Genomic DNA, 26,466 nt, shown 5'->3' with positions numbered 1-26,466 from the left:
TTCTATCACTTTCTTCTCATTTTGCTTTATTAGATTTCATTTTACTTTCTACAACCCATCTTTATAATTACTTATCTAATGATGATGCTCTTGAAAATTAAATCTTAATAACCTCGAATAAACCCACACACCTGCTGAATGACATTTTTCACGTCACCACTCCCTCGCTCTCCTGCATTCTCTCAGCCTGCCTTCTCTCCCTCCACCACCGCACCTTACCAAGGGATTCTGCCCCGGGACCTCTGGGCTGCACTTGTGCAGGGGCTCGCCTCCCCTTCTCACTGCATCCCTAACCCGGACAGAGCTCCCACAAGACATCAGAGTGGGAATCAAGGGGGAAGCTGGTGCTCCTCTGCAGAGACCGGGCTGCTTGCCCACGAGGAAATCAATATTGTTATATACGATCTATGGACATCTCGGAAGCCCCAGAAAGCATCACCAGATTTGCAGAGAAGGCAAGAGTTGCCGTTTTCAATACTAAACTCACCCCGGGAAGAAAAGGTAAAATGATGTTCGGTATCTTCTGTTTATGAAGACAAGGAAATGTGTGAAAGAGTTTTAAAAGACTGCTTTGGAAAGTGTTTAAACTAAGAGTTTAAAAAATCAGAAAGAAGTTGAGATCCAGTTATTTAGAAAACTCACTTAGGTGGAAGGGAGATTTGTCTAACACTGTTGTACTTCCATGTTCAACCCCACAGATGGGGTTCAATGTTCACCTGAATGCCTGGGACATGATCAAGGATGGATTAGTGGGGATAGCTAAGTTATTTAGTAGGCACTCTTATTTGGGAGAGGGACCTTTTTTGATGTCACCAGCTACTGTAAAAGGGCAGAAAGTTCTTTGTTACCCAAAGCTTTTGATGCTACTTACTAGGAAGGTCCTCAGTGGATTCCTGTTCAGTAAGAGAATGCAACTCTTCGAGATTCCCTTGTAACCAAATACTGAGATGCTCAACTTTTCCATCTCTTTCACGCAGCTTTTCTATTAGGTTTTTTATTTCTTGCAAGGTTTCTTTACAATCGTTTACAAAAGCCTTAAAAAATAGCATTGAGGGTGTGAATATAAATTATAATAAAATAAAAATCATATTCTGTACAGTGACTCATATCCAAGACAAAACATATATGCAAGGTTGGTAATAGTCATGCCAAATAAATGTGCGTACACAGCAAATGCACAATGTTTTATAAAAGATCTCAGAAAAATAGATCAGTGAGATTTAATATATTGCTCACCAAACTCAAAATTTTTTTTCAATGGTTGACTTTTTTTTATTGAACTATAATTGATAATTGATATATAACATTACATTGGTTTTAGGTGTACAACATAAGTTGATATTTGTATATATTGTGAAATGATGACCGCTACAAATCTATCTAACTTTACCACCACACACAGTTGCAGAATTCTTTGCCTATGATGAGAACTTTTAAGATCTATGTATCTCTTAGTAACTTTCAAATATATATGATACAATATCAACTATAGTTGCCATGCTGTACATCTCATCACTTACTTTATAATGAAGTTTGTACCATTTGATCTCTTCCCCCATTCCATTCCATCCTTCACACAACCCTAACCACAAGTCTGTTGTTTGTATCTATGTGTGAACTCAAAATTTTAACTGGCTAGGATGATGATGGCGGTGGTTGCACACAAAGCCCGCTTACCCTCCGAGCAGCACAGAATCGCAGAGGAGATTTGTTGTTAAACAATCGCATAGCGTCAAGTTTAAGAGAAAGGACTTTAGAATTGGGCTGAATCTCCATTTTAGATCTCCATAAGGTTATTAAATGTTTGGTCTTGGGCAAGTTACCAACATTCCCTGAATCTCAGTAGCTTCATACTTCCACCTTACTTACCCAGTGTTTTAAGGGGTAAAAAAGGATTGTGTTAAACCTCAAACATGTAGGAAGTGGCCCAGCTCACTTCTTTCCTTTACACCAGTGGTCCCCAACCTTTTTTGGGCCATGGACTGATTTAATGTCAGAAAATATTTTCACAGACCGGCCTTTAGGGTGGGACGGATAAATGTATCACGTGACCGAGACAAGCGTCAAGAGTGAGTCTTAGATGGATGTAACAGAGGGAATCTGGTCATTTTTTAAAAAATAAAACATCGTTCAGACTTAAATATAAATAAAACGGAAATAGTGTAAGTTATTTATTCTTTCTCTGTGGACCGGTACCAAATGGCCCACGGACTGGTACTGGTTCGCAGCCCGGGGGTTGGGGACCACTGCTTTATTTACTCTTCTGAGAAGCCAAGGCAGCCCGCTGCTGCCCTCTCCTGTTGCTTCTTCTGCCTTAAGCCCTTCCTTGTTTCACTGATCCCACCGGCTCTCAAAATCACCTGGACTCAGGCTGTGAAGTCTTTCCTGCATGAAATCAAGAACTCCCACAGTCCAGGCTGGCACTAGGCAGACCTGCTCTGGGCCTTGTTCCCGTCCAGTAACACAAGCACCTGTCAGTAGAAGTCTTTTTTTTTTTAATTAATATTCAGCTTTTTACTTATTGGAAGTAATCTTGTGGTTCATAAAGGTAGAAATGATCATTGTCTGAACACATCAGACTCATTCAAGATGTATAAATAATAATCAGACCTGAAAAAAGATGTTCAAAGGAACGTGTTAGAGTTTTTGGATTTCCTGCTCATTGCTGGCAAACCCAGCAATTTAGATGAGGCTTCTTCTTAGTGGTAGGACTTCTGTTCAGTTAGATTTCAGGCATAGGTTCTAATGATAACTGTTCTTAGTTTAATTGTAATTTTGATGTGGTTGTGGGAGACTTCAAGTACCCCATTTACCTAGGCTGCCATCTTGACAGGAACCTCCAATAAAAGTCTTAATTTGAAAACAGTGACGTTCTCATTTGAATTAAAGTGGTAGGGTGGGGAGACAGTTTCCCAAAGGACTGAGATTTCACAGTGACATTTGGCATAAAGGACACACTAAATCTGTGAATGCCCAGTGATCCTGACCTCCCCCTTTATGGTGTACTGCACACACACATGCACACACTTATTAGGTAGGTAAGTGCTCTCAGAAATAGGATACTTACGGAGTTAACACAAAACACTCACCTTTATAGTGATCTGAAATTCAGCCCACACATCCAAATAGCGTGCTAAAATAAAGATTTTCAAAATGCAAAGGTTACTGAAACAATTTGAACATTTTAATAAAATGTTATCTGTTTTTCCAAAGTTGGTTTTATGTAAAAATGTCTAACTTCCAAAATGACAGAAAAATTGGATTAGACTTGCCCTCCCACTGCAAACAAGCAGAGAATGGGACACCAGATGCGTGAGAGAGTGGGTCCTCAGGTGATTCCAGCCCCCAGCTGCTGAGTTACACCCCCACGGCAGGTTGCCCAGCTGATGTCTCATGGAGCAAACCTGAGTTGCCACCTCCAAGCTCTGACCAAATTGGCAATTTGTGAACAAAGTAAATAAATTTTAATATTTCTTGTGCTGCAATAGTTCATTTGTTCAAGACATTATAAAAGATGAAACACCAAGTGGACACAAAGCACATGATAAGATACTAGACAACATCAATCATCAGGAAAATGCAAGTTAAAACCATAATGAAATAAATACCATTATATACCTACTAAAATGGCTACAGTGTTAACAACTTTAAGTGGTTTTTTTTTTTTTTTTTGTATTTTTCTGAAGCTAGAAAAGGGGAGAGACAGTCAGACAGACTCCCGCATGCGCCCAACCAGGATCCACCCGGCACGCCCACCAGGGGCGATGCTCTGCCCACCAGGGGGTGATGCTCTGCCCCTCCGGGGCGTCGCTCTACCGTGACCAGAGCCACTCTAGCGCCTGGGGCAGAGGCCAAGGAGCCATCCCCAGCGCCCGGGCCATCTCTGCTCCAATGGAGCCTTGGCTGCGGGAGGGGAAGAGAGAGACAGAGAGGAAGGAGGGGGTGGGGGTGGAGAAGCAAATGGACGCTTCTCCTATGTGCCCTGGCCGGGAATCGAACCCAGGTCCCCCGCACACCAGGCCGACGCTCTACCGCTGAGCCAACCGGCCAGGGCCAACTTTAAGTGTTTTGACCATTTGAAGTTTGGGTGAGGATGAGGAGTATCCTGTAGCTAGTGAGATGATAAATTTGTAGAATCACATTGGCAAACTGGCAGTTTTTTTATAAAGTTAAACATATACTAATTGTATAAACCAGTAATTCCTCCTTTTGGCATTTACCCCCCAGAATGAAAAGAAATATTTGCAACCCCCCCCCACTCTCACAAAACACTTGTAAATAAATAGAAACCCCAAATGGGAGATAATTCAAACGTTCTTCAGCTGGTGAATGGATAAATAAAATATGGTGCAGCAATATAGTGGAATGCTACTTTACAGCTACAGAAAGGACCAAGCCAATGATTCATGCAACAACATGAATGGATCTCAAAAACCGTCTGCTGAGTGAAAGAAGCCAGATACAAAACTGTGTGTATTCTATCATTGCATTTATACTGATCCTTAGTGACAGAAAGCTGGCCACCGGTTTCTGAGAACTGGAGGTGGGGTGGGACACTCCTACAAGGGAACACAAGGGCAATTAATTCTTCAGAGATGAAAATGGTCTCTACCTTGTTTGTGGTGGTAGTGGTTACAGTGCTGAGCACATTTGTCAAAACTCAATGAACTTAAGATGGGTACATCTTATTGTGTGCAAATCAGTAAAATTTGATTTAAAATGGAGTTAAACAAAACAAAAACTTCAGTTTTTATTTGGAAAGATGCTCTGTGACACAATGCTTACTGTGATGAGTTATCAGCTGCCAAGACAGGCCACTTGAGACATGCGTGATGTCCTCTTCTCTCTGTGCATATTGTGCTATCTTGCTCTTCAAGCGCGCGATATACTGGAAATTAAAGGCAGGCACTTGCTTTAAGCAGTGTAGTTACTGTAGATTCGTTATCCTGTGGTCATTCAGCAAATATTTATTGATTCTTCCTCTGTGCCACCAACTGTTCTGAGTGCAAGGCTAACAGTGGCGAACAGAGCCCTTGTCAAGCTTACATTCTAGTGAGGGAGATAAAAGATCCTGCTCTCTAGCAAGCATTTTAGTTCCCACATAGGACTTCATCTGAATACAATCTTACATGAAAAGAAAATAAAAGGTATTCTGCCGAAATGCATCACACATATACATACACATCAAAATTGTTCTTTATGCAAAATGGTGTGCAGCGTCACAGGCAGACACGCTGCCTGACTGGAGATTCCACAGAGAGGAAGACCCCAGGGAGAGGGTTCCTTGAGGCAGAAGACCCCACAGAATCCTCACTAAGTCGAAGGTCTCACTGGGTTGGGTGACAGTGGTAGCAATGGTTTGGATCTTAAAGTCATGGCTTTCTGTTCTGACCACCCAATACTCAGAAACTCTAAAGTATCTGGGAACCTTGAGGGTACGGGCTTTGGGATATAAGCCTGGCACCGGTCTGGTTTCAACAGAGAAATAGTCGATACTAGATACTACCCATAAAAATCTAAGAAACAATATGCAATACCATAGAAGGCAATGACACAGAACTGTTGTTAAGCACATGGTACCCTTGATCTTGTGTCAGTACTCACATGGCTTGTTGACAGATTTTATAGTAAACCGAAGTCAAGTCCAAGCCATCATTCCTGCCCCTCTTTGAACACGGATCGCTGTAGACTGGCTCAGTTAGTTCAGCTGGCCTCCCATAACTCTAACATGTTCACACACTGAATTGTAATTATCTATTTATATGCCCACCTCCTCAGCCAGATGGTGAGCTTCCTAAGAGTTTGGGGCAGTATCTTAGTCATCTCTGCACTCACTGCACCTCCCCTCGGGTTAGGGACTCAGTAGGTGCTCAGTGTTTGTTGAGTGAATGGATGTAATCAATAAAATAGAGAGTGGTGAATGAATGAGATAAAGTCCAAGGTCATCCAGGGGAGTAGTAGACTGGGTACTGAATCCAAACGTAGAACTTTTAGAACCAGCCTTTCACATAGTCATTCATTTGCTCACTCATTACCAAAATAGCAATAAAGTTTTAATTATTTTAATAAAGAATATATATCATCTTAATAGGAAGATAATATAATGGAATATTTCCATGAGTGGATAGAATTCCTCCCAAGTTTCAAGGGCTGGAACAAAGATGTGTTGCATGTGTGTGGGTTATTGATGACGGTACCCGGGCTCTGTGGAGCATATTTGCCTGTTCAAAGTACAGGAGGTCTTTGGGTTACAACAGTCTCAACATGTGACATTTCAAGTTTACAACACTCACTCCCATAAAAGCTTTAAAAAATTGAAACATGAGCGTTCCGACTTCCACTGTCAGCATTGTACTTACAGACTACATGGGTGAAGTAGTTCGGTTGCGCGTGGCAGAAGATGACGCAGGAACGCAGGATGTTTGTGTTTCTATGTTCTAGATTATGACTTTACAACTGTGTTAGGATAGGCAAGTGACTTAGGCTAGGGTGTGTTTCGACTTATGCCAAATTTTGGATTACATCACTGTCGTAGGAATGGAACTAGGTCATAACACAAGGACCCCCTGTACATTAGTACCTTTTATGCCATTTTAATTCTACCAAAAAACACAGGCTATTGGTGGGAAAACTGTTGCCATTGAACTAATGACCACAATTACCCAGAAAGGTAAAGGGAATTTCTCCTTAGAGTCTTATTGCTATAGGACTGCTTTTATTTTTCCAACTGTTAAAAAATCCTAAAAAATCTAGAGTCTCAGTTTCTTCATCTATAAAAGGGATAGAACATATTATCCACATTAGAAGATTATTGTGATCATCAAGTGGAACTGAGTCCCTCTCATATTTGAGGAATTGTACAAAAACACTTAGAATACACTGATATAGTTCCTGACCTAGCGGTCATTATGGTTTACTAGGAAAAAACAGATACAATCAATACAAAACAGACAGATAACCTAATTTTTAAAATGGGCAAAAGAACAAGCACTTCACAAAGAGGGTATACAAGTGGCCAACAACATATGGATAGGTGTTTCATTAATCATCAGGAAAACACAAATGAAAACCACAGTGGGGCACCACTGCACACCCTCTACAATGGTTAAATTGATAAAGACCAAGTTTTGGTGGGAATGTGGGACAGCTGGTATTCTTGTACCTTGCTGCTGGAGTGGGATCATTGCAGCTTCCGTGGGAGACTGGCACTGCCCCTAATGTGGACGATGTGCATCCCTACGGCTCTGCGATGCCATTTGAGTGTGTACCCAACAGAAACATGCCCATATGTTCATCAAAAAACATGTACTAAAATATTCATAGCAACACTACTTGTAATAATAGCCCACATTAGAAACTCTCCAAACCGCCATCAGCAGTAGAGCATATAAATAAATTGTAGTACAGTCATACAGTGGAATACTACACAGTACTAAGACTGAGAAAACCCTGACCACACACAATAATAGGGATGGCCCTTGCAAACAGAATGTTGAGCAAAAGTGTGCGGGCTGTATCATTCCACAGAGAATGTTCAAAAACAGGCAAAGCTAGTACATGGTATTAGAAGTGAATATAGGGCTGCCCTTGTGAAGGGATCAGTGACAGGAAGGGACACAGAGGATATCTGTATACCATTCGTGCTTTAACTCTTGATCTGCGAGCTAGTTACTCAGATGTCTGTATACTTATGATTTGGGCATTTTCTGTATAAAAGCTTCATTTAAAATCTTTTAAGAGTTATTCTCTCCTAACTATTACAGGTCTAAGCCATCAACCAAAACCACTCTGCACACTGAAGTGCTCTTGAACTTACTTCTTTTAACCTTTTGTTTTCCAGGAGCAAAGCATCTGTTATTAGGTCATGACAATAGATTTCATTTTCTAAGTTCTTTACAATTTCAAAATGACTGTTGAGTTTATTGCTTTCTTGATCTCGTAATTGTTTTAATTCTTGTTTTACCTTATCCTGCTCAAACATAAAACCCACAGTTATCTCACAGAGTTTGATGAACAACACAGCAAGCAATGTATTAGACTGTCTGGACCACATTCAGAGAGGAGTCCTAATCGATTCCTGAATCACAGGCGGAGGCTATGATTAGCTTCCCTTAGAAAAACTGTATATAATTCTAAAGCTGATTCATGGAAATTTATTCATGGACTTTGGGAGGTAGACCACCTCACAAAATGGAATATATGTTGATATTATGAATAATTGTCTGGCAAAAGCAGGGAAGAGGAGGGTGAAATTTGTTGAGGACTTTTAGAAAGGATTTATATTTCTTGAAGGAAAAGAACATTACTTTGTGGATTTTTCAGAATTTTCTGTTTTCTCAACTGAGTCTCTATAACTATTATATTGTTATAAATCACATCATCTTTTTATTCATTGTATAATTATCACTTGCAGCATCCTATTAAAGAAAACAGAATTGTATATATAGTGTACTTACCTATAATTTTCTGCTTCATATTTCTTCATATTCTAACACCCATAACATGTTAAAAGTTACTTTTGGTATCAGTGCATCTCAAAAAATAGACTGTCCATTTTTAATTAAGCAATTCAATGTTTGTCATTAACTATTGATTATAAAATTTAAAAAGGTAGTAAACATCTCTTTACCTGCTTCCATCTCATCTATTCCCTCCTACCCTGCAAAATCTGACCCCTTAATCCTTGTCTTCATAGGGCTTTATCAGGATAACAGGTCTGAAAGAACCTTCCTTACAAAGCACAATTCAATCTCTGAATTATAATAAGGACAATGAGGCTGCCCAATGATTTCCTCATGGCTACATGTTAGTTGATTCTAAAGTCCCTGTCTCTCTTTCTATTTATATATACACACACTCATATACATATATATGTATATGTATACGTATGATCATATATGTGTATGTTGTGCCTTAATGAATTTATTTATTTTAAGATTTTATTTACTCATTTTAGAGAGGAGAGAAACAGAGAGAAGGAGGGAGGATCAGGAAGCTTCAACTCCCATGTGTGCCTTGACCAGGCAAGCCCAGGGTTTTGAACAGGCGACCTCAGCGTTCCAGGTCGACCCTTGATCCACTGCGCCACCACAGGTCAGGCTGTACCTACAATTTCAAAACACTGGTATTAAAAAGGTAAGTGTCATCAATGTGGATTTCTTGCAAACTTCAGTGGTGCCAGGTAAGTATTACTGTGGATATATATATCAGCATTCTAATAAAAGAAAAGCGAATAAATGCACTGATTCTTTACCATGTTGTTAAGGGATCTGGAAGTTTCTCTTGTCATTTGAGAAATCTGATCTCTCAGAAAAATCTCATCATGCTTTTTTGCTATAAAAAAAGAGAGATTAAAAATTAACTACCCACAATGTTCTTTGGTTTAAAAAAGATATTAATCAAAATAAGACATACATCTGGTTTTAAAAGTCAATAACTGTGCCTGACTAGGCGGTGGCGCAGTGGATAGAGCATCGGACTGGGATGTAGAAGGACCCAGGTTCGAGACCCCGAGGTTGCCAGCTTGAGTGTAGACTCATCTGGTTTGAGCAAAAAGCTCACCAGCTTGGACCCAAGGTCTCTGGCTCGAGCAAGGGGTTACTTGGTCTGCTGAAGGCCCACGGTCAAGGCACATATGAGAAAGCAATCAATGAACTAAGGTGTCACAACGAAAAACTGATGATTGATGCTTCTCATCTCTCTCCATTCCTGTCTGTCTGACCCTATCTATCCCTCTCTCTGATTTTCTCTCTGTCCCTGTAAAAAAAAAAAAAAAGAGTCAATAACTGTGGTTTATAACAAAAACCAGTGGTCAGGTGCTCCTCTGTGCTGCCTCCACTCGTGTCTGACTCTTGAGAATCAACCATTTTTAAATCTATTTTAGCTTTTTCTTCTTCTATTTTCTTTAAAAACGCTTACATGGCTCTTTCTTGATTTGCCATTTTACGACATTTTCTACTTACTTCCTAATCTAGTAGTAGAGGAGGACATAATAGGTCACCCCCCCATACCCCACACAACTCACCCTAAACCCCCACCTTTTCTCCCTCTAACCTCCCATAAAGCTGTGGTTTATGTTCAACTGAGTAGATCACTATGAGAATGTAAATATCATCCACTCCTGAGACAAATGGTGTAGTAGTGTGATTACATTTCCTTTCTTGTATAAAATTTGTTTGTTTGTTTGTTTTCTGGAGTTAAAGGTCGCCTCATTTTATTTTTATTTGGTCAATTTTCCATGAACATTTCATGGTCCATATCAAAATCTGTTGAATTATAAAATCTGAATATGACTTCCCACATGGTCCAACCCATAGGTAATCTATTAGTTCCCTCCCCCTCCCACCCCGCAGCTCCTGTACTGATTTTGGGCCTGATGCACAGCCCACCTCCTGCGACTTCCCTCTGTGTCTCGCTCATGTGGGACCTCCTGTTTCTTGAATCTAGCATCCTCCTCTTTTTCTTCATTTATTCCCAGAGGCGGTTTAACAGTGAGCGCACTGGGCACGCGCTCTGGGCCCCGACTTCTGAAGGGCCCTGCCAACCCCAACTTTTCACTTTTTTCTAATGACACCAAGTTTGGTTTCATATGTGCAATTTTAACATTAATAGCACATAATATTTTTTATTTATTTAAAAATATGGTTAACATGTATATATTTTTATTTTCCCTCTCTCTTTTTTTTTTTTTTAAGGGGCCCGATATTTTCTTCTGTGCCCGGGGCCTCAATCGACCTTAATTTGTCTCTGTTTATTCCCAGTTTGTTGAAGCAAATTTTGTACTAGCTTCTTGAGACAGAGTAAATAAGATATTTTGAGATCTTGTACCTCAAAATAGGTCTATATTCTAAACTTATACTTGCATGATAATTTGGGTGGGTAATTAAGACAAGAAATTATGTAATTCCTCTCAGAATTTTGAAGACAATGTCTCCTAACTTCCAGTATAATTATTGCGGTGACAGCATCCGAAACAATCTGATTCCTGGTCTTTCATGTGAGATCCATTTTTTCTCTCTAAAAGCTTTTAGGATTTTCTCTTTTTCCCCTGAAATCCCACAGTGATGTGGCTTAGTGTCTGTCCTTCCATATATTGGACAGAGGATTTAATGGCTCTTTCAAATATACTGCTCACAAGAATTAGGGGATATTTTATCACTTCATGATAAAATTTATCATATGATAAAATCATTAAATAAAATTTTTGTGAGCAGTTATATAAAATGCATATTCTCCAGTTCTAAGACTTATCTTTGTATTATCTTTGATAACTTTATCCTTTTCATTTGTTTCTGTTCTTTTTTTCTGGCCTTCCTATTAGATATATGATATCTCAGAATGGTAGAATTTTTTTTATCCTTTTATCCTGTTCCTTATCTCCAATTTTTAAAAAATTTTTAATTTAATTTAATTTTTTTACAGAGACAGAGAGAGTCAGAGTGAGGGATAGACAGGGACAGACAGACAGGAATGGAGAGATGAGAAGCATCAATCATTAGTTTTTCGTTGCGCATTGTGACACCTTAGCTGTTCATCTGTTCATTGATTGCTTTCTCATATGTGCCTTGACCATGGGCCTTCAACAGACCGAGTAACCCCTTGCTTGAGCCAGCGACCCTGAGTCCAAGTTGGTGAATTTTTTTTTTTTCTCAAACCAGATGAGTCCGCGCTCAAGCCGGCAACTTCGGGGTCTCGAACCTGGGTCTTCCGCATCCCAGTCTGACGCTCTATCCACTGCGCCACTGCCTGGTCAGGCTCTCCAATTTTTTAAAAAATGTTTGGAGAGATTTCTTTAACTCTTTTTATAATCCTCCTATTGATGTTTTAAAAGTTAGTTTATTCTATTTTTCATTTTTAAGATTTTTTTCTTGTTTTCTTGTCTTTCTTTTATGCATCTTGTTCTTTTTCATAAATGCAATACTTTTATTTCCCTAAGAATATACCTGTAAAGTATATTTTCTATAATATATAGAGAATGTATTTTCTAAGAATATGTTCTAACATTCTTGGTGTTTTCCAGGTTCCCACCAAGTTCCGTTTTTCTGTCTGCATTAGTTTGTTATTCATGTTGGAGTTGTTCCTGAGATGTCCGGTGACCTTTGACTGTCTAATACTATTGAAGAGTGAGACACTAAAAGGTTTGGTTCCTGGGTGCACTTCCCTGTGCACTGATCAGGAAAGGACCAGCCATTTTTGTTGGGAGACCCTCAAATATTGGAGTCTATGGGGCTTTTCTCGGAAACTTCGGTTTCCTTAGAGAAGAACCCCACCATCTCCTTCTTCAGGAAGGGAAGAGATTGAAGAAGAATCATAACACAACCGACTGGCTGGCGGCCTTAAGCCAGCTGAGAGCGGATGAGCATCTCAACCCGGAACCTGTCTTCCGCTCTCAGTCGTATCTGACACCCTATCATTTAGAATTCTGGATCTGTGAACTTTTGGGTGCACACATCTAATGTTTGTGGAGAAAATGATGATTTTTTACATTAAACACACAAGGTCATGCCATGTAATAGAATGCTTTCAGACACATTTCACTTTCTCTCCAAAGCTCCCAGATGTAAGTTGTGTTCTTACATACACCTGCCTCAGGGTAAGTTAGTGAAAAAAAAAATGAGGAGGGGTACCTAGTTAATAAATGGTTAAAGTCATAGCTGAAAATTATATAATGTGCAAATTCATGTTATAAAACAAAAAAATTTCCACATAGTATAAAGGAGTATAAAGAAGTTTATTCTACCTTTACCAAGTACAGAGAGATACCACAAGATAGTTGCTATTAATTCTTAATTTTAAACAGTCTTTAAAAGAGTAAAGGAACGTTGACAATAGCAACAGTATGATCTTGTGATGTAGAGGAGAGGAAATTCATAGATAAGAAAAGGAAGGAAAATGAAACCCTGGAGGATAGAGTCAAAGGTGACGGGGGAATTGGAGCAATTGCACCCTTGCTCTGATGTGTGACCCGCCTCGTGTTAGAAGACAACAATGAATCCTTACCTGGGCCTAAGGTCAATTACTAAGGGTGTCATTCCTACCTGTAAGAACATCGTTGAGCTCATCAAATATTTTGCTTGTGTCCCTATAGGACTCTTCTGCCATCTGAAGATGGGGAAGGTACTCAACGAGTTCATCTTCCTGGAGTTTGGTAGTTTCTGTTTCCTCAACAAATTTTTGCTTTCAAGAAAGGAAAGAAAGGAAAGCTGATTATGAGGTATGATTTTGGAGACCTGACATAACACTCTAGAGTAGTATATAAATTCTTTGAGGGAGAGCTCTGTCTTGGTCTTCTCCTCGCCTGAGGTGCATAGCAACATACCTGGCACATAGTAGATATTTTAAAAATATTTGCTGACTGACTCACTGACTCTCTGGCAATTATAAACTAAAGAGATTAGATTCAACAGCTTTCCAAAGATCCTTTCAGTCCCATGGGTCTATTGCTATAATTCCACTAATGCTACCATGTATGTAGCAAACCCCCCAAACCATTTGAGGAATTTATCTTGGTTGATATTTTAATGAAACAACAACAACAACCAGGCCCCAAGACAGAATATACACAAGTTCTAAGCAATGTGGCTATAAGTAAGAAATGGGAAGGGGGTAGCAATAGTTGGATATAACACTACAACAAATGGGTCCAGAGTCCCCGAAGCAGAACATGAATTTGCCTGCTTAATTATTCAAACTCAGGTTCTATTTCATTTCAAGTGGAGTAATAAGAGCTGGACCACTTTTTTATTTTAGAAAGTCAGGATGAATTTGAAATGGGGACAAAGGCAGAGACGGCCAGCTGATATTTACTGCCCAGTCTCCTGTCCTTGAGTATCCGGGCTCCTGAGTTTAGCAGCAATGTATGGCCGCTAGCTAGAGTGATAGCTCTGTTTCCCTGGCAGGTAGGTGTGTGAGCAGAAGTGGTTTGTGCCGATTCTGGGCCTGGGCCTGCAGCAAGAAGGGGTATGTAGCCCTTGGCCCTTTCTGTCTTCCCCTGGATGGAGAGGATGAGAATGGAAGCCACCACCTGGACCCACAGATGTCAGCCTCACGCTGAGCAGGGCAGAGCTGCCTTCCCACCCTGGATTGCTTTCTCTCAGCATATACTGAGAACGAGAAATAAATGTCCCTCTGGCTGTAATGACCACACTGGTGGGTCTTCTCAACTAGATACACAGACTTGTAAGATTTGAACAGGACATATTTGACCCAGTTTCCTCGTATAAACTTACATTTTAATTTTTATCCAGGTTATATCTGCACATAAGTTGAAGAAAACCCTGAGTGCCAGCAGGGTAGCAACAGGCAAGCTTCCCCAGCAGGGGGCACCCTAAGACACAGCTCACCAGAGGCAAACGGTCCTTTGACCCCACCAAAGTGTTAACTCAGATGCTAGAGACAGAGACCCACACAGGTGTATGCAATAGCCCCGTGTTCAAACAGGACTCAACATCTCTTGGGCATACCTTTTGGATCCTTACAGGGACATGCTTACTTAAAATAAAGGCACCAAACCCAGGAGATCCAAATGTCACAGTTTCCCTCCAGTTATTCTACTAATCTCAACATAGCATATCAATCAGGATTGTTCTACCTAAGACATGCTCCCTGATAATACAACCGGTAGTCCACCTGCACCGGGCTACAGGGGCAAGAAGCCAACAAGTTAAGTCAAGGTCAAATTCTCAGTAAAGGAGAGAGGAGTGCTAACCCTGTACGACACATCTTGGTAATGTTCATTATATTCTGGCATCTGACACAGCAGCTTGTTCACACTCTAATGCGCAGAGTGATACACCACCCTGATCTGTCCCTTTCCGAATTGCCTTTAAAATCCTTATAAATAGGCCCTGGCCGGTTGGCTCAGCGGTAGAGCGTCGGCCTGGCGTGCGGGGAACCCGGGTTCGATTCCCGGCCAGGGCACATAGGAGAAGCGCCCATTTGCTTCTCCACCCCCCCTCCTTCCTCTCTGTCTCTCTCTTCCCCTCCCACAGCCAAGGCTCCATTGGAGCAAAGATGGCCCGGGCGCTGGGGATGGCTCCTTGGCCTCTGCCCCAGGTGCTAGAGTGGCTCTGGTCACGGCAGAGTGACGCCCCAGAGGGGCAGAGCATCGCCCCCTGGTGGGCAGAGCGTCGCCCCTGGTGGGCGTGCTGGGTGGATCCTGGTCGGGCGCATGCGGGAGTCTGTCTGACTGTCTCTCCCCGTTTCCAGCTTCAGAAAAATACAAAAAAAAAATCATTATAAATAAACATACAAAGAAAAACACACACAAAACACAGTAATTTACAAATATCGCAGTGCAGACTCAGGAGAAAACTATGCCAGAACGCAGTGTTAAAAAACTCAGTAGGATGACGTCAGAGTAATGGCGGAGTAGGAAGCGATACCGATAAATCTCCCCCAAAACTCAACAAGATCTTCAACCAGAAACAGAAAAACCTATACTTGGAGCCTCCAGATGCTTCGCAATACACCTGAAGGTATGGTCGAGTGAAAAATTGGCTAAATATATAACCAAACCCCGAAGGAAATAGGGAGTAAGAAATGCTCCACCTTCCTCACTAACCTAAACAGGGCGGCTTTCTCTGGTAACTGTGAATATAGAAACTGAGGCGGGCAAAGGGGGTGAATACATCCAGGCTGCGGCACAAAGGGCCGAACCAGGCTGAGGCACGGAGATCCTAGCCGAGGAAAAACTGATCCTGTGGCAAGCCGGGCAATACAAGCTAACACTCGCGCCAAACCCAAACAAAGAAAGACAAGCGGGGCAGCCATTTTACCCGTTCTCCTGGTTGGTGCGCAGTTAGTGGGCGAGAGATTTCTTCCTAAGCCCCGGAAGTGGGTGTCCGTGTTACCCCACAGAGAGGCAGGGTCAGAAGCCTTTCTGTGGGCCGAAAGCAGAATCTCTGGGCAGCCCCAGTGCCCTGGGAAAGCTGCGCATGGGAGGGAGCAAGAACTAATTCCAACGGTGGAAATTTTCCGTGCTGGTGAGGGTTTCACTCAGAGGGAAACGCGGCCGGCCTCATATCCTGGTGTGCGCGCGCGCAGATAGGAAGTGAGCGATTCCTCCGAGTGCCTCCGCAGTGCGCGCCCGTGTTATCGCACAGAGGGGCAGAGTCAGGGCCTTTGTGTGGGCAAAAGCGGAATCTCGGGCCGCCCCAGCGCCTTGCAAAAGCCGCGCACGGGGACGGAGCGAGAGCGAATTCCAACGCTGCAACTTTTCCATGCGGTTGGGGGTTTCACTCAGAGCGTGAGACTGCTGGCCGGATATCCTGGTCTGCCCGCGCAGATAGTGAATGAGAGTTTCCTCCAAGCGCCCCGGAAGTGGGCGCCCGCCTGTGTTATCGGACAGAGTGGCAGAGCCAGAGGTCTTTGAGTGGGTAGAAAGCCCGCCTGATTATGCTAGCAGCTCTGACTGACTGAGCCTTACCCAGAGCCCTGTGCTGAGTGGGAATAGAGTGGGGAGTTGCCAGCTCTTTGAACCTCTTACTATCTAGGCAGAGGCAGCAGCAACCCCATAGCTGGATTATCAGGCTACTAATTGAGGAAGGAAAGACTAGGAGAAAGGCTCCAGGAACACGGACTCTCTCACTGTCGGAGCCTATAAATGCTAATGAACCTCGACTGCCAACGAGACTAAAGCACAATACATGACATCGCCATAGAGACTTATCAACTACAAACCTCTACCTGAGCGTGCCAAAGGGGCAGAACCCGGGGTACAGAGTCACCGACCAGGAAGAGGGAGAGAAAAGAAAAAGCAAGAAGATAACCTCTCAAAATCAAGAATAATGTGCAGACTTTATAACCTATCCCATTTTATTATATTTGTTCGTTTGTTTCTCTTATCTTCATTCTTGATACTTTTTTTCCTCCTCCAATTTGGCCGATTAACTCTCTGCTGGTCTTACTCTCTCCTCTCCTTGAACTACACTACCCATAAGTGTTACATCTCCCATTATCTTTTTTCTCCTCTTCCTTTCTCTCTATGAGGGTTGCACTCCAAAACCCTTAACTCTCTCTCTCTCCTTTCTTTTTTCTTCTTTTAGTGGTTCCTTCTTTTTCTCTCTCTCTCTCTTTCTTTTCTCCCTCTATATTAGTTTCTTCCTTTCTCCTTTACATCTCCTCTCATTCAAACCTCAATAACAAACAAATTCTCTTATCTGGGACTCAAACTTATGTTTGTGGCAATTTGGGGGTTTTTACTTCACCTTTTTAACTCACTAGCAGTGCTCCCATCCCTGGATCTCCATTTTATCTAGTTCTTGTTCCACTAAATACAATAGTATTTTTTTAATTTGTCCCCCCATTTTTCTGTTTTCCTCTTATTCCTCTCATCATAACTCTTAGACAACCAACACCTAAAAGTAAATCATTTTATTCTTGACCCAAATTTTTTCCTTATTTGCTTTTTGTGGGTCCATACCCCCCCCCTTTTTTTTTTGCCCCTTTATTACTTTTCCCCAATTCAGGCCCTCCATCACAGGCATTGTTTGTTATAATTCACAGTTCACCACAAGATTTTCTCAAGAAAAAGGGGAGAGGAGAGGAAAAAAGGAGGGGGGGAATAATTTCCTTTTTTAAAAAATTATTATTTTATTTTATTTTTATTTTGTTATTAATTTTTTAAAAAACAACAACTCTTTTTTATTTTTTTAACTTTTTATTCTTTATTAAATCTCATTAATACTATCAACAAAACCACCCTCAGATGCCATTAAGGAAGAGAAAATCGAATATCATGGGTACAAAAGAAAGAGAGGTAACACAGCTAGATGAGGAAAAATCTATGGAGAAAAAATTTAATATATTGGAAACCTTGGAGCTAAATGACAGAGAATTCAAGATAGAAATACTAAAAATCCTCCGAGATATACAAGAAAACACAGAAAGGCAATTTAGGGAGCTCAGAAAACAACTCAAAGAACACAAAGAATATATGTCCAAAGAAATTGAAACTATAAAAACAAATCAAACAGAGATGAAAAACTCAATTCATGAGCTGAAAAACGAAGTAACAAGCTTAGCTAATAGAACAGGTCAGATAGAAGAGAGGATTAGTGAAATAGAAGACAAGCAACTGGAGGCACAACAGAGAGAAGAAGAAAGAGACTCAAAAATTTAAAAAAATGAGATAGCCCTACAAGAATTATCTGACTCCATCAAAAAGAATAACATAAGAATAATAGGTATATCAGAGGGAGAAGAGAGAGAAAATGGAATGGAGAACATACTCAAACAAATAATAGATGAGAACTTCCCAAGCCTGTGGAAAGAACTAAAGCCTCAAGTTCAAGAAGCAAACAGAACTCCGAGTTTTCTTAACCCCAACAAACCTACTCCAAGGCATATCATAATGAAGTTGACACAAACCAACAGCAAAGAAAAAATTCTCAAGGCAGCCAGGGAAAAGAAGAATACAACATATAAAGGAAGGCCCATTAGATTATCATCAGATTTCTCAGCAGAAACTCTACAAGCTAGAAGAGAGTGGACCCCAATATTTAAAGTCCTGAAAGAGAGGAACTTTCAGCCACGAATACCATACCCATCAAAGCTATCCTTCAAATATGAAGGAGAAATAAAAACATTCACAGATACAGAAAAGATGAGGGAATTTATCATCAGAAAACCCCCACTCCAGGAATTACTAAAGGGGGTTCTCCAATCAGATACAAAGAACAAAAAAAAAAACAGAGCCACAAGTAAAAGCTCCAAGAAGAACACAATAAAACCAAATTTAAACTGTGACAACAACAAAAAGAAAGAGGGGGAGAAGATGGAGATTAACAGTAGCAAAGGACGATGGAGTGCAAAAGTACTCACAAAATAGTTCGCTACAATGAACAGGGTAGGGACCCTTTTCATTACTCAAAGGTAACCACCATTGAAAAAACCACCACAGAAGCACATGAGGTAAAAAAGATAGCAACAGAGGAAAGATGTATGGAATACAACCAAATAAAAACAAAAGATAGAAAAATGAAAGAGAAGGATCAAACAAGACACAAAACTAACAGAAAGCAAGATATAAAATGGCAATAGGGAACTCACAAGTATCAATAATTACACTAAATGTAAACGGATTAAACTCACCAATAAAAAGGCACAGAGTAGCAGAATGGATTAAAAAAGAAAATCCAACTGTATGCTGCCTACAGGAAACTCATCTAAGTAACAAGGATAAAAACAAATTCAAAGTGAAAGGCTGGAAAACAATACTCCAAGCAAATAACATCCAAAAAAAAGCAGGTGTAGCAATACTCATATCGGATAATGCTGACTACAAGACAGAAAAAGTACTCAGAGATAAAAATGGCCATTTCATAATGGCTAAGGGGACACTGAATCAAGAAGACATAACAATTCTTAATATATATGCACCAAACCAAGGAGCACCAAAATATATAAGACAGCTACTTATTGATCTTAAAACAAAAACTGACAAAAATACAATCATACTTGGAGACCTCAATACACCACTGACGGCTCTAGATCGGTCATCCAAACAGAGAATCAACAAAGACATAGTGGCCTTAAACAAAACACTAGAGCACCTGGATATGATAGACATCTACAGGACATTTCATCCCAAAGTGACTGAGTATACATTTTTCTCCAGTGTACATGGATCATTCTCAAGAATTGACCATATGTTGGGCCACAAAAACAACATCAGCAAATTCAGAAAAACTGAAGTTGTACCAAGCATATTTTCTGATCATAAAGCCTTAAAACTAGAATTCAATTGCAAAAAAGAGGAAAAAAATCCCACAAAAATGTGGAAACTAAACAACATACTTTTAAAAAATGAATGGGTCAAAGAAGAAATAAGTGCAGAGATCAAAAGATATATACAGACTAATGAAAATGACAATACGACATATCAGAATCTATGGGATGCAGCAAAAGCAGTGATAAGAGGGAAGTTCATATCACTTCAGGCATATATGAACAAACAAGAGAGAGCCCAAGTGAACCACTTAACTTCCCACCTTAAGGAACTAGAAAAAGAAGAACAAAGACAACCCAAAACTAGCCGAAGAAAGGAGATAATAAAAATCAGAGCAGAAATAAATGAATTAGAGAACAGAAAAACTATAGAAAAAATTAATAGAACAAGGAGCTGGTTCTTCGAAAAGATCAACAAAATTGACAATGAATACCACTGAGATAAAGGATAATCCATGGTTTAGGATACGGATTCAAGTAAAGTGCACAAAGTCATGTCAAACAGGGATATTTACCCTAAGGGGCTATTGAGTCAATGGTTTCAGGACATAGTATTTTAAGCTGATACGAATGTACGCCTACGCAGGCGCAGGTGTACGCAGGCGCAGGTGTACGCAGGCGCAGGTGTACGCAGGCGCAGGTGTGTGCCTACGCAGGTGTGTGCCTACGCAGGTGTGTGCCTGCGTAGTTTTGATGGCCCATCAAAACTAATCACAATACCACAGCCTACTCCCCCACTCACAATTAATCCTAACCCCCCATAAATTGGTGACGGTTTAGAAGAAAACCCTACAAATCCAATTACAAAAATAACACTCAAAATGAATGCAATATATGTCATCATAATTCCTACATGGCCTCTATCCATGACTTATGACATGAAAAATCACCGTTGTATTTCAACTATAAGAATAATGACAAACATCCGCAAATCCCACCCACTATTTAAAATCATCAACGACTCTTTCGTTGATCTCCCCGCACCTTCAAGTATTTCTTCCTGGTGAAACTTTGGCTCTATTTTAGGTATCTGTCTAGCAGTGCAAATCCTAACAGGCCTATTTCTTGCAATACATTATACCTCTGACACTGCCACAGCATTTAACTCTGTAACACATATCTGTCGAGATGTAAACTATGGTTGGCTCCTCCGTTATCTCCATGCCAATGGTGCCTCCATATTTACCAAGGAAAGACTTACCAAGGAAAAAAGAGAAAGAACTCATATAAACAAAATCCAAAATGAAAGAGGGGAAATCACCATGGACACCGTAGATATACAAAGAATTATTGTAGAATACTATGAAAAACTTTATGCCACTAAATTCAACAACCTAGAAGAAATGGATAAATTCCTAGAACAATACAACCTTCCTAGACTGAGTCAAGAAGAAGCAGAAAGCCTAAACAGACCTATTAGTAGAGAAGAAATAGAAAAAACCATTAAAAACCTCCCCAAAAATAAAAGTCCAGGCCCTGACGGCTATACCAGCGAATTTTATCAAACATTCAAAGAAGAATTGGTTCCTATTCTACTCAAAGTCTTCCAAAAAATTGAAGAAGAGGCAATACTTCCAAACACATTTTATGAGGCCAACATAACCCTCATACCAAAACCAGGCAAGGATGGCACAAAAAAAGAAAACTACAGACCAATATCTCTAATGAATACAGATGCTAAAATACTAAACAAAATACTAGCAAATCGAATACAACAACATATTAAAAAAATAATACATCATGATCAAGTGGGATTCATCCCAGAATCTCAAGGATGGTTCAACATACGTAAAACGGTTAACGTAATACACCATATCAACAAAACAAAGAACAAAAACCACATGATCTTATCAATAGATGCAGAAAAGGCTTTCGATAAAATACAACACAATTTTATGTTTAAGACTCTCAACAAAATGGGTATAGAAGGAAAATATCTCAACATGATAAAGGCCATATATGATAAACCATCAGCTAACATCATATTAAATGGCACTAAACTGAAGGCTTTCCCCCTTAAATCAGGAACAAGACAGGGCTGTCCACTCTCTCCACTCTTATTTAATGTGGTACTAGAGGTTCTCGCCATAGCAATCAGACAAGACAAAGAAATAAAAGGCATCCATATCGGAAAAGAAGAAGTAAAGGTATCACTTTTTGCAGATGATATGATCCTATACATCGAAAACCCCAAAGAATCCACAAAAAGACTACTAGAAACAATAAGCCAATACAGTAAGGTCGCAGGATACAAAATTAACATACAGAAGTCAATAGCCTTTCTATATGCCAACAATGAAACAATTCAGAATGAACTCAAAAGAATAATCCCCTTCACGATTGCAACAAAAAAATAAAATACTTAGGAATAAACATAACAAAGAATGTAAAGGACTTATATAATGAAAACTATAAACCATTGTTAAGGGAAATTGAAAAAGATATAATGAGATGGAAGAATATACCTTGTTCTTGGCTAGGAAGAATAAATATAATCAAGATGGCTATATTACCCAAAGCAATATACAAATTTAATGCAATTCCCATCAAACTTCCAATGACGTTTTTTAAAGAAATAGAGCAAAAAATCATCAGATTTATATGGAACTATAAAAAACCCCGAATAGCCAAAGCAATCCTAAAGAAAAAGAATGAAGCTGGGGGCATTACAATACCTGACTTCAAACTCTATTATAGGGCCACGACAATCAAAACAGCATGGTATTGGCAGAAAAATAGACACTCAGACCAATGGAACAGAATAGAAAGTCCAGAAATAAAACCACATATATATAGTCAAATAATTTTTGATAAAGGGGCCAACAACACACAATGGAGAAAAGAAAGCCTCTTCAATAAATGGTGCTGGGAAAACTGGAAAGCCACATGCAAAAGAATGAAACTGGACTACAGTCTCTCCCCCTGTACAAAAATTAACTCAAAATGGATCAAAGATCTAAACATAAGACCTGAAACAATTAAGTACATAGAAGAAGACATAGGTACTCAACTCATGGACCTGGGTTTTAAAGAGCATTTTATGAATTTGACTCCAATGGCAAGAGAAGTGAAGGCAAAAATTAATGAATGGGACTACATCAGACTAAGAAGTTTTTGCTCAGCAAGAGAAACTGATAACAAAATAAACAGAAAGCCAACTAAATGGGAAATGATATTTTCAAACAACAGCTCAGATAAGGGCCTAATATCCAAAATATACAAAGAACTCATAAAACTCAACAACAAACAAACAAACAATCCCATAAAAAAATGGGAAGAGGATATGAACAGACACTTCTCCCAGGAAGAAATACAAATGGCCAACAGATATATGAAAAGATGCTCATCTTCTTTAGCTATTAGAGAAATGCAAATCAAAACAGCAATGAGATACCACCTCACACCTGTTCGATTAGCTATTATTAGCAAGACAGGTAATAGCAAATGTTGGAGAGGCTGTGGAGAAAAAGGAACCCTCATCCACTGTTGGTGGGAATGTAAAGTAGTACAACCATTATGGAAGAAAGTATGGTGGTTCCTCAAAAAACTGAAAATAGAACTACCTTATGACCCAGCAATCCCTCTACTGGGTATATACCCCCAAAACTCAGAAACATTGATACGTAAAGACACATGCAGCCCCATGTTTATTGCAGCATTGTTCACAGTGGCCAAGACATGGAAACAACCAAAAAGCCCATCAATAGATGACTGGATAAAGAAGATGTGGCACATATACACTATGGAATACTACTCAGCCATAAGAAATGATGACATCGGAACATTTACAGCAAAATGGTGGGATCTTGATAACATGATACGAAGCGAAATAAGTAAATCAGAAAAAACCAGGAACTGCATTATTCCATACGTAGGTGGGACATAAAAGTGAATCTGAGAGACATTGATAAGGGTGTGGTGGTTACGGGGGGGGGGGGGGGGAGGGGTGAATGGGAGAGGGAAAGGGGGAGGGGGAGGGGCACAGAGAGAACAAGATAGAGGGTGACGGAGGACAATCTGACTTTGGGTGATGGGTATGCAACATGATTGAACGACAAGATACCCTGGACTTGTTATCTTTGAATATATGTATCCTGATTTATTGATGTCACCCCATTAAAAAAATAAAATTATTTAAAAATAAAAAAACTCAGTAGTGTGGTATCGATGTTATGCTCTCTACTAAAGAACAGCCTGGGCTGGGAGGGGGAGGTAAGGAGGCCTGTGAGTGCGTTAATTAGGTCCCATTGTCTGCACTCCACCTCCATACTCTGGTCACACTGCTCCTTGTGATTCCTCAGATAGGACTGTCCTGCCTCAGACCTTCCATGAGCCCCATGCTTTCGGCTTGGCCTGCCTTCTTCAGGTTCCCACAGGCGTGTGCCCTCCTATCCGGTGGGGCTACAGCCCTCCTTCTCTGACGACCCTGTTCCAGATGGCACACACACCACGTCACACACACCTGCCCCGCCCCGCCCCCCGTCCCTCCTTTCCTTTTCTCTCTAGCATCGATCACTGATCACCGTCAAATGTACATGCTCCTTTGTTTAGCTTGTTTATTTTCAATCTCCCTGCACTGGGATGTAAACTCCATAAAGGCCAAGCCTTATTTTCTTAGTTGGTTTTTCTTTCCTTTTTTAGCATCTAGAAGAATACCTGGCACCCAGATATGGTACAACCACCGGAGAAGTGTTTCTGACCCCAACTACTCTCCATCTGTTCCTTCTCAGTTTGCATCAGTTTGAGCAAAGCTTCCTCTCCTTTGTTCCCTGAGCTGCGCCGGCTCCCACTGCACCTCTTCCTGTTTCAGGCATCCCCTTCTGACACCTCTTCCCTGAGCGCCTCTACTCTCATTTTGCTGATTTTCCTTGGCACTGCTATGAAATTATTTATTTTTTTAATTCACAAAAGAATGTCTGATCACAATTTTCATGTGTTCCAGCATCTGAATGTTCTACATTTGCTGGAAAGCGTTGGTCCCTCTTTCACTCGTTTCTCTCATAGAGTTTCCATGTGGAAGAGACATGTCTGCTCTTTCTTGTCCATGTTAGAAACTGGCTTTTCTCGGACTATTATCTGCAGAGGATTTCTGGAAGATGTAGCAGGGATTGTGTGTGTGGGCGGGGAGGAAGACTGGGCTTGGACCAGAGTAAGATCGAAACTCTGAAATGGAAGGGCTCCCTACTTCGTCGCTACAGCAAGGAACTGTTGCCTTCACGTAGAAACCCTCTTCGGGAATGCTGGGCCCCTTTTTCTTCTTCAAACTGAATCAAGGTTCAGAATCAAGGCTTCTCCCACCAGCTCTTCTCTCCTCGGCTTCTCTACCACGAAACACACCCTTGCTTTCCAGGGTCACACCATCACCTTGAAAAGGTGCGCCTTCTGTTGCTGCTGGCCACCTGCCACCTCGGGGCCCCTGGGTGCTGCTGGTACCCCTTCTCTCCGCCTCCTTAGCAGCCCTGCCCTGTTCTACCCCAGGTCAGCTCCTGTGGGTTCCCAAGTCAGCACAAAAAGATTTCTTGTTGTTCTATTTCCTTTTTAGGAAAAGAAGAAACATTCAGAATGAAATCGTAACCTTGTTCATACTAAAAGATTTATTCTAGATTTAATTCAAAAGAGCATGAATTTGACCCCTCTCCCCTGCATACAGCCATCTTAAACGTAAAATAAAATTTACCTCATACTTTTTCAATTCTTGAACCAACTTCTTTTCTTTGATAATAAACTGCTTCTCCTCTTGCTTTAAGTCTGCTGTAATTTTTTCAATCTCTGCTATATATTCAGTGATCTCCTTTTCTCTGGAATTGGTCTAATTAGAAAAAAAAATAGAGATTTGTCATTTGTCTTGTAGCAGTCATCCTTACATTTTTAAACAGCCAGATAAATTACTATGTCTTTGAATGGGATTTGGCTCTTATTGCATGTCATTATGTTTCAGTAGCCACTGAGAAGTTGTTTTTTCCCCCTTCAGAGATTAATTTCTTCACTAAAAATATCCATAAATGACATGAAGAAATGGAGAATGGGAGTGGTGGACAGTGGAGGGTGAGCAGAAGCTAAATAACTGGTGTTTGGTCTCTATTCTCAGATAAATTCCTGAAAAACTATCCAGTTTCTGATTACAGACTTCAAAAACCTGTAGAATTGCTACTTTGTTTGCTAAATTTCCTATAGTTGGCCCTGGCCGGTTGGCTCAGCGGTAGAGCGTCGGCCTGGCGTGCGGGGGACCCGGGTTCGATTCCCAGCCAGGGCACATAGGAGAAGCGCCCATCTGCTTCTCCACCCCTCCCCGTCTCCTTCCTCTCTGTCTCTCTCTTCCCCTCCCGCAGCCAAGGCTCCATTGGAGCAAAGATGGCCCGGGCGCTGGGGATGGCTCCTTGGCCTCTGCCCCAGGCGCTAGCGTGGCTCTGGTCGCAGCAGAGCGACGCCCCGGAGGGGCAGAGCATCTCCCTTAGTGGGCAGAGCTTCGCCCCTGGTGGGCGTGCCGGGTGGATCCCGGTCGGGCGCATGCGGGAGTCTGTCTGACTGTCTTTCCCCGTTCCCAGCTTCAGAAAAATACAAAAAAATAAAAAATAAAAAAATAAAAAAATTTCCTATAGAGTTAATACACAGCAAATGGGTACATTTCTTAAGAAAGTTACATAATCTACCCTAAACATGAAGTCAGCAGAAAGGAGAATACCTTTCGTTTAAATTAGATGTTTAAGGAGAACTACTAATATAGGGAACTAGTACTAA

At 40.7% G+C, this 26,466-nt stretch overlaps 1 protein-coding gene across 1 annotated transcript in view; it reads right to left on the bottom strand.

Annotated features, from left to right (window-relative positions):
* Window positions 1–26,466, bottom strand: part of CCDC175 (coiled-coil domain containing 175) — a 68,113-nt gene that overhangs the window by 5,960 nt on the left and 35,687 nt on the right. The window contains exons 13-19 of the mRNA XM_066274189.1: window positions 25,406–25,537; window positions 13,038–13,176; window positions 9,254–9,333; window positions 7,817–7,969; window positions 4,786–4,888; window positions 3,090–3,133; window positions 872–1,034 (exon numbers count right to left, since the gene is read on the bottom strand). Of these exons, the coding sequence (XP_066130286.1) occupies window positions 872–1,034; window positions 3,090–3,133; window positions 4,786–4,888; window positions 7,817–7,969; window positions 9,254–9,333; window positions 13,038–13,176; window positions 25,406–25,537 (814 nt within the window). The remainder of the gene's footprint in view (window positions 1–871; window positions 1,035–3,089; window positions 3,134–4,785; window positions 4,889–7,816; window positions 7,970–9,253; window positions 9,334–13,037; window positions 13,177–25,405; window positions 25,538–26,466) is intronic.

The sequence above is a fragment of the Saccopteryx bilineata genome, chromosome 4 (genome assembly GCF_036850765.1).
Source record: "Saccopteryx bilineata isolate mSacBil1 chromosome 4, mSacBil1_pri_phased_curated, whole genome shotgun sequence".
Classification (NCBI taxonomy): domain Eukaryota; kingdom Metazoa; phylum Chordata; class Mammalia; order Chiroptera; family Emballonuridae; genus Saccopteryx; species Saccopteryx bilineata.
This window is presented reverse-complemented; position numbering and strand designations above follow the sequence as displayed.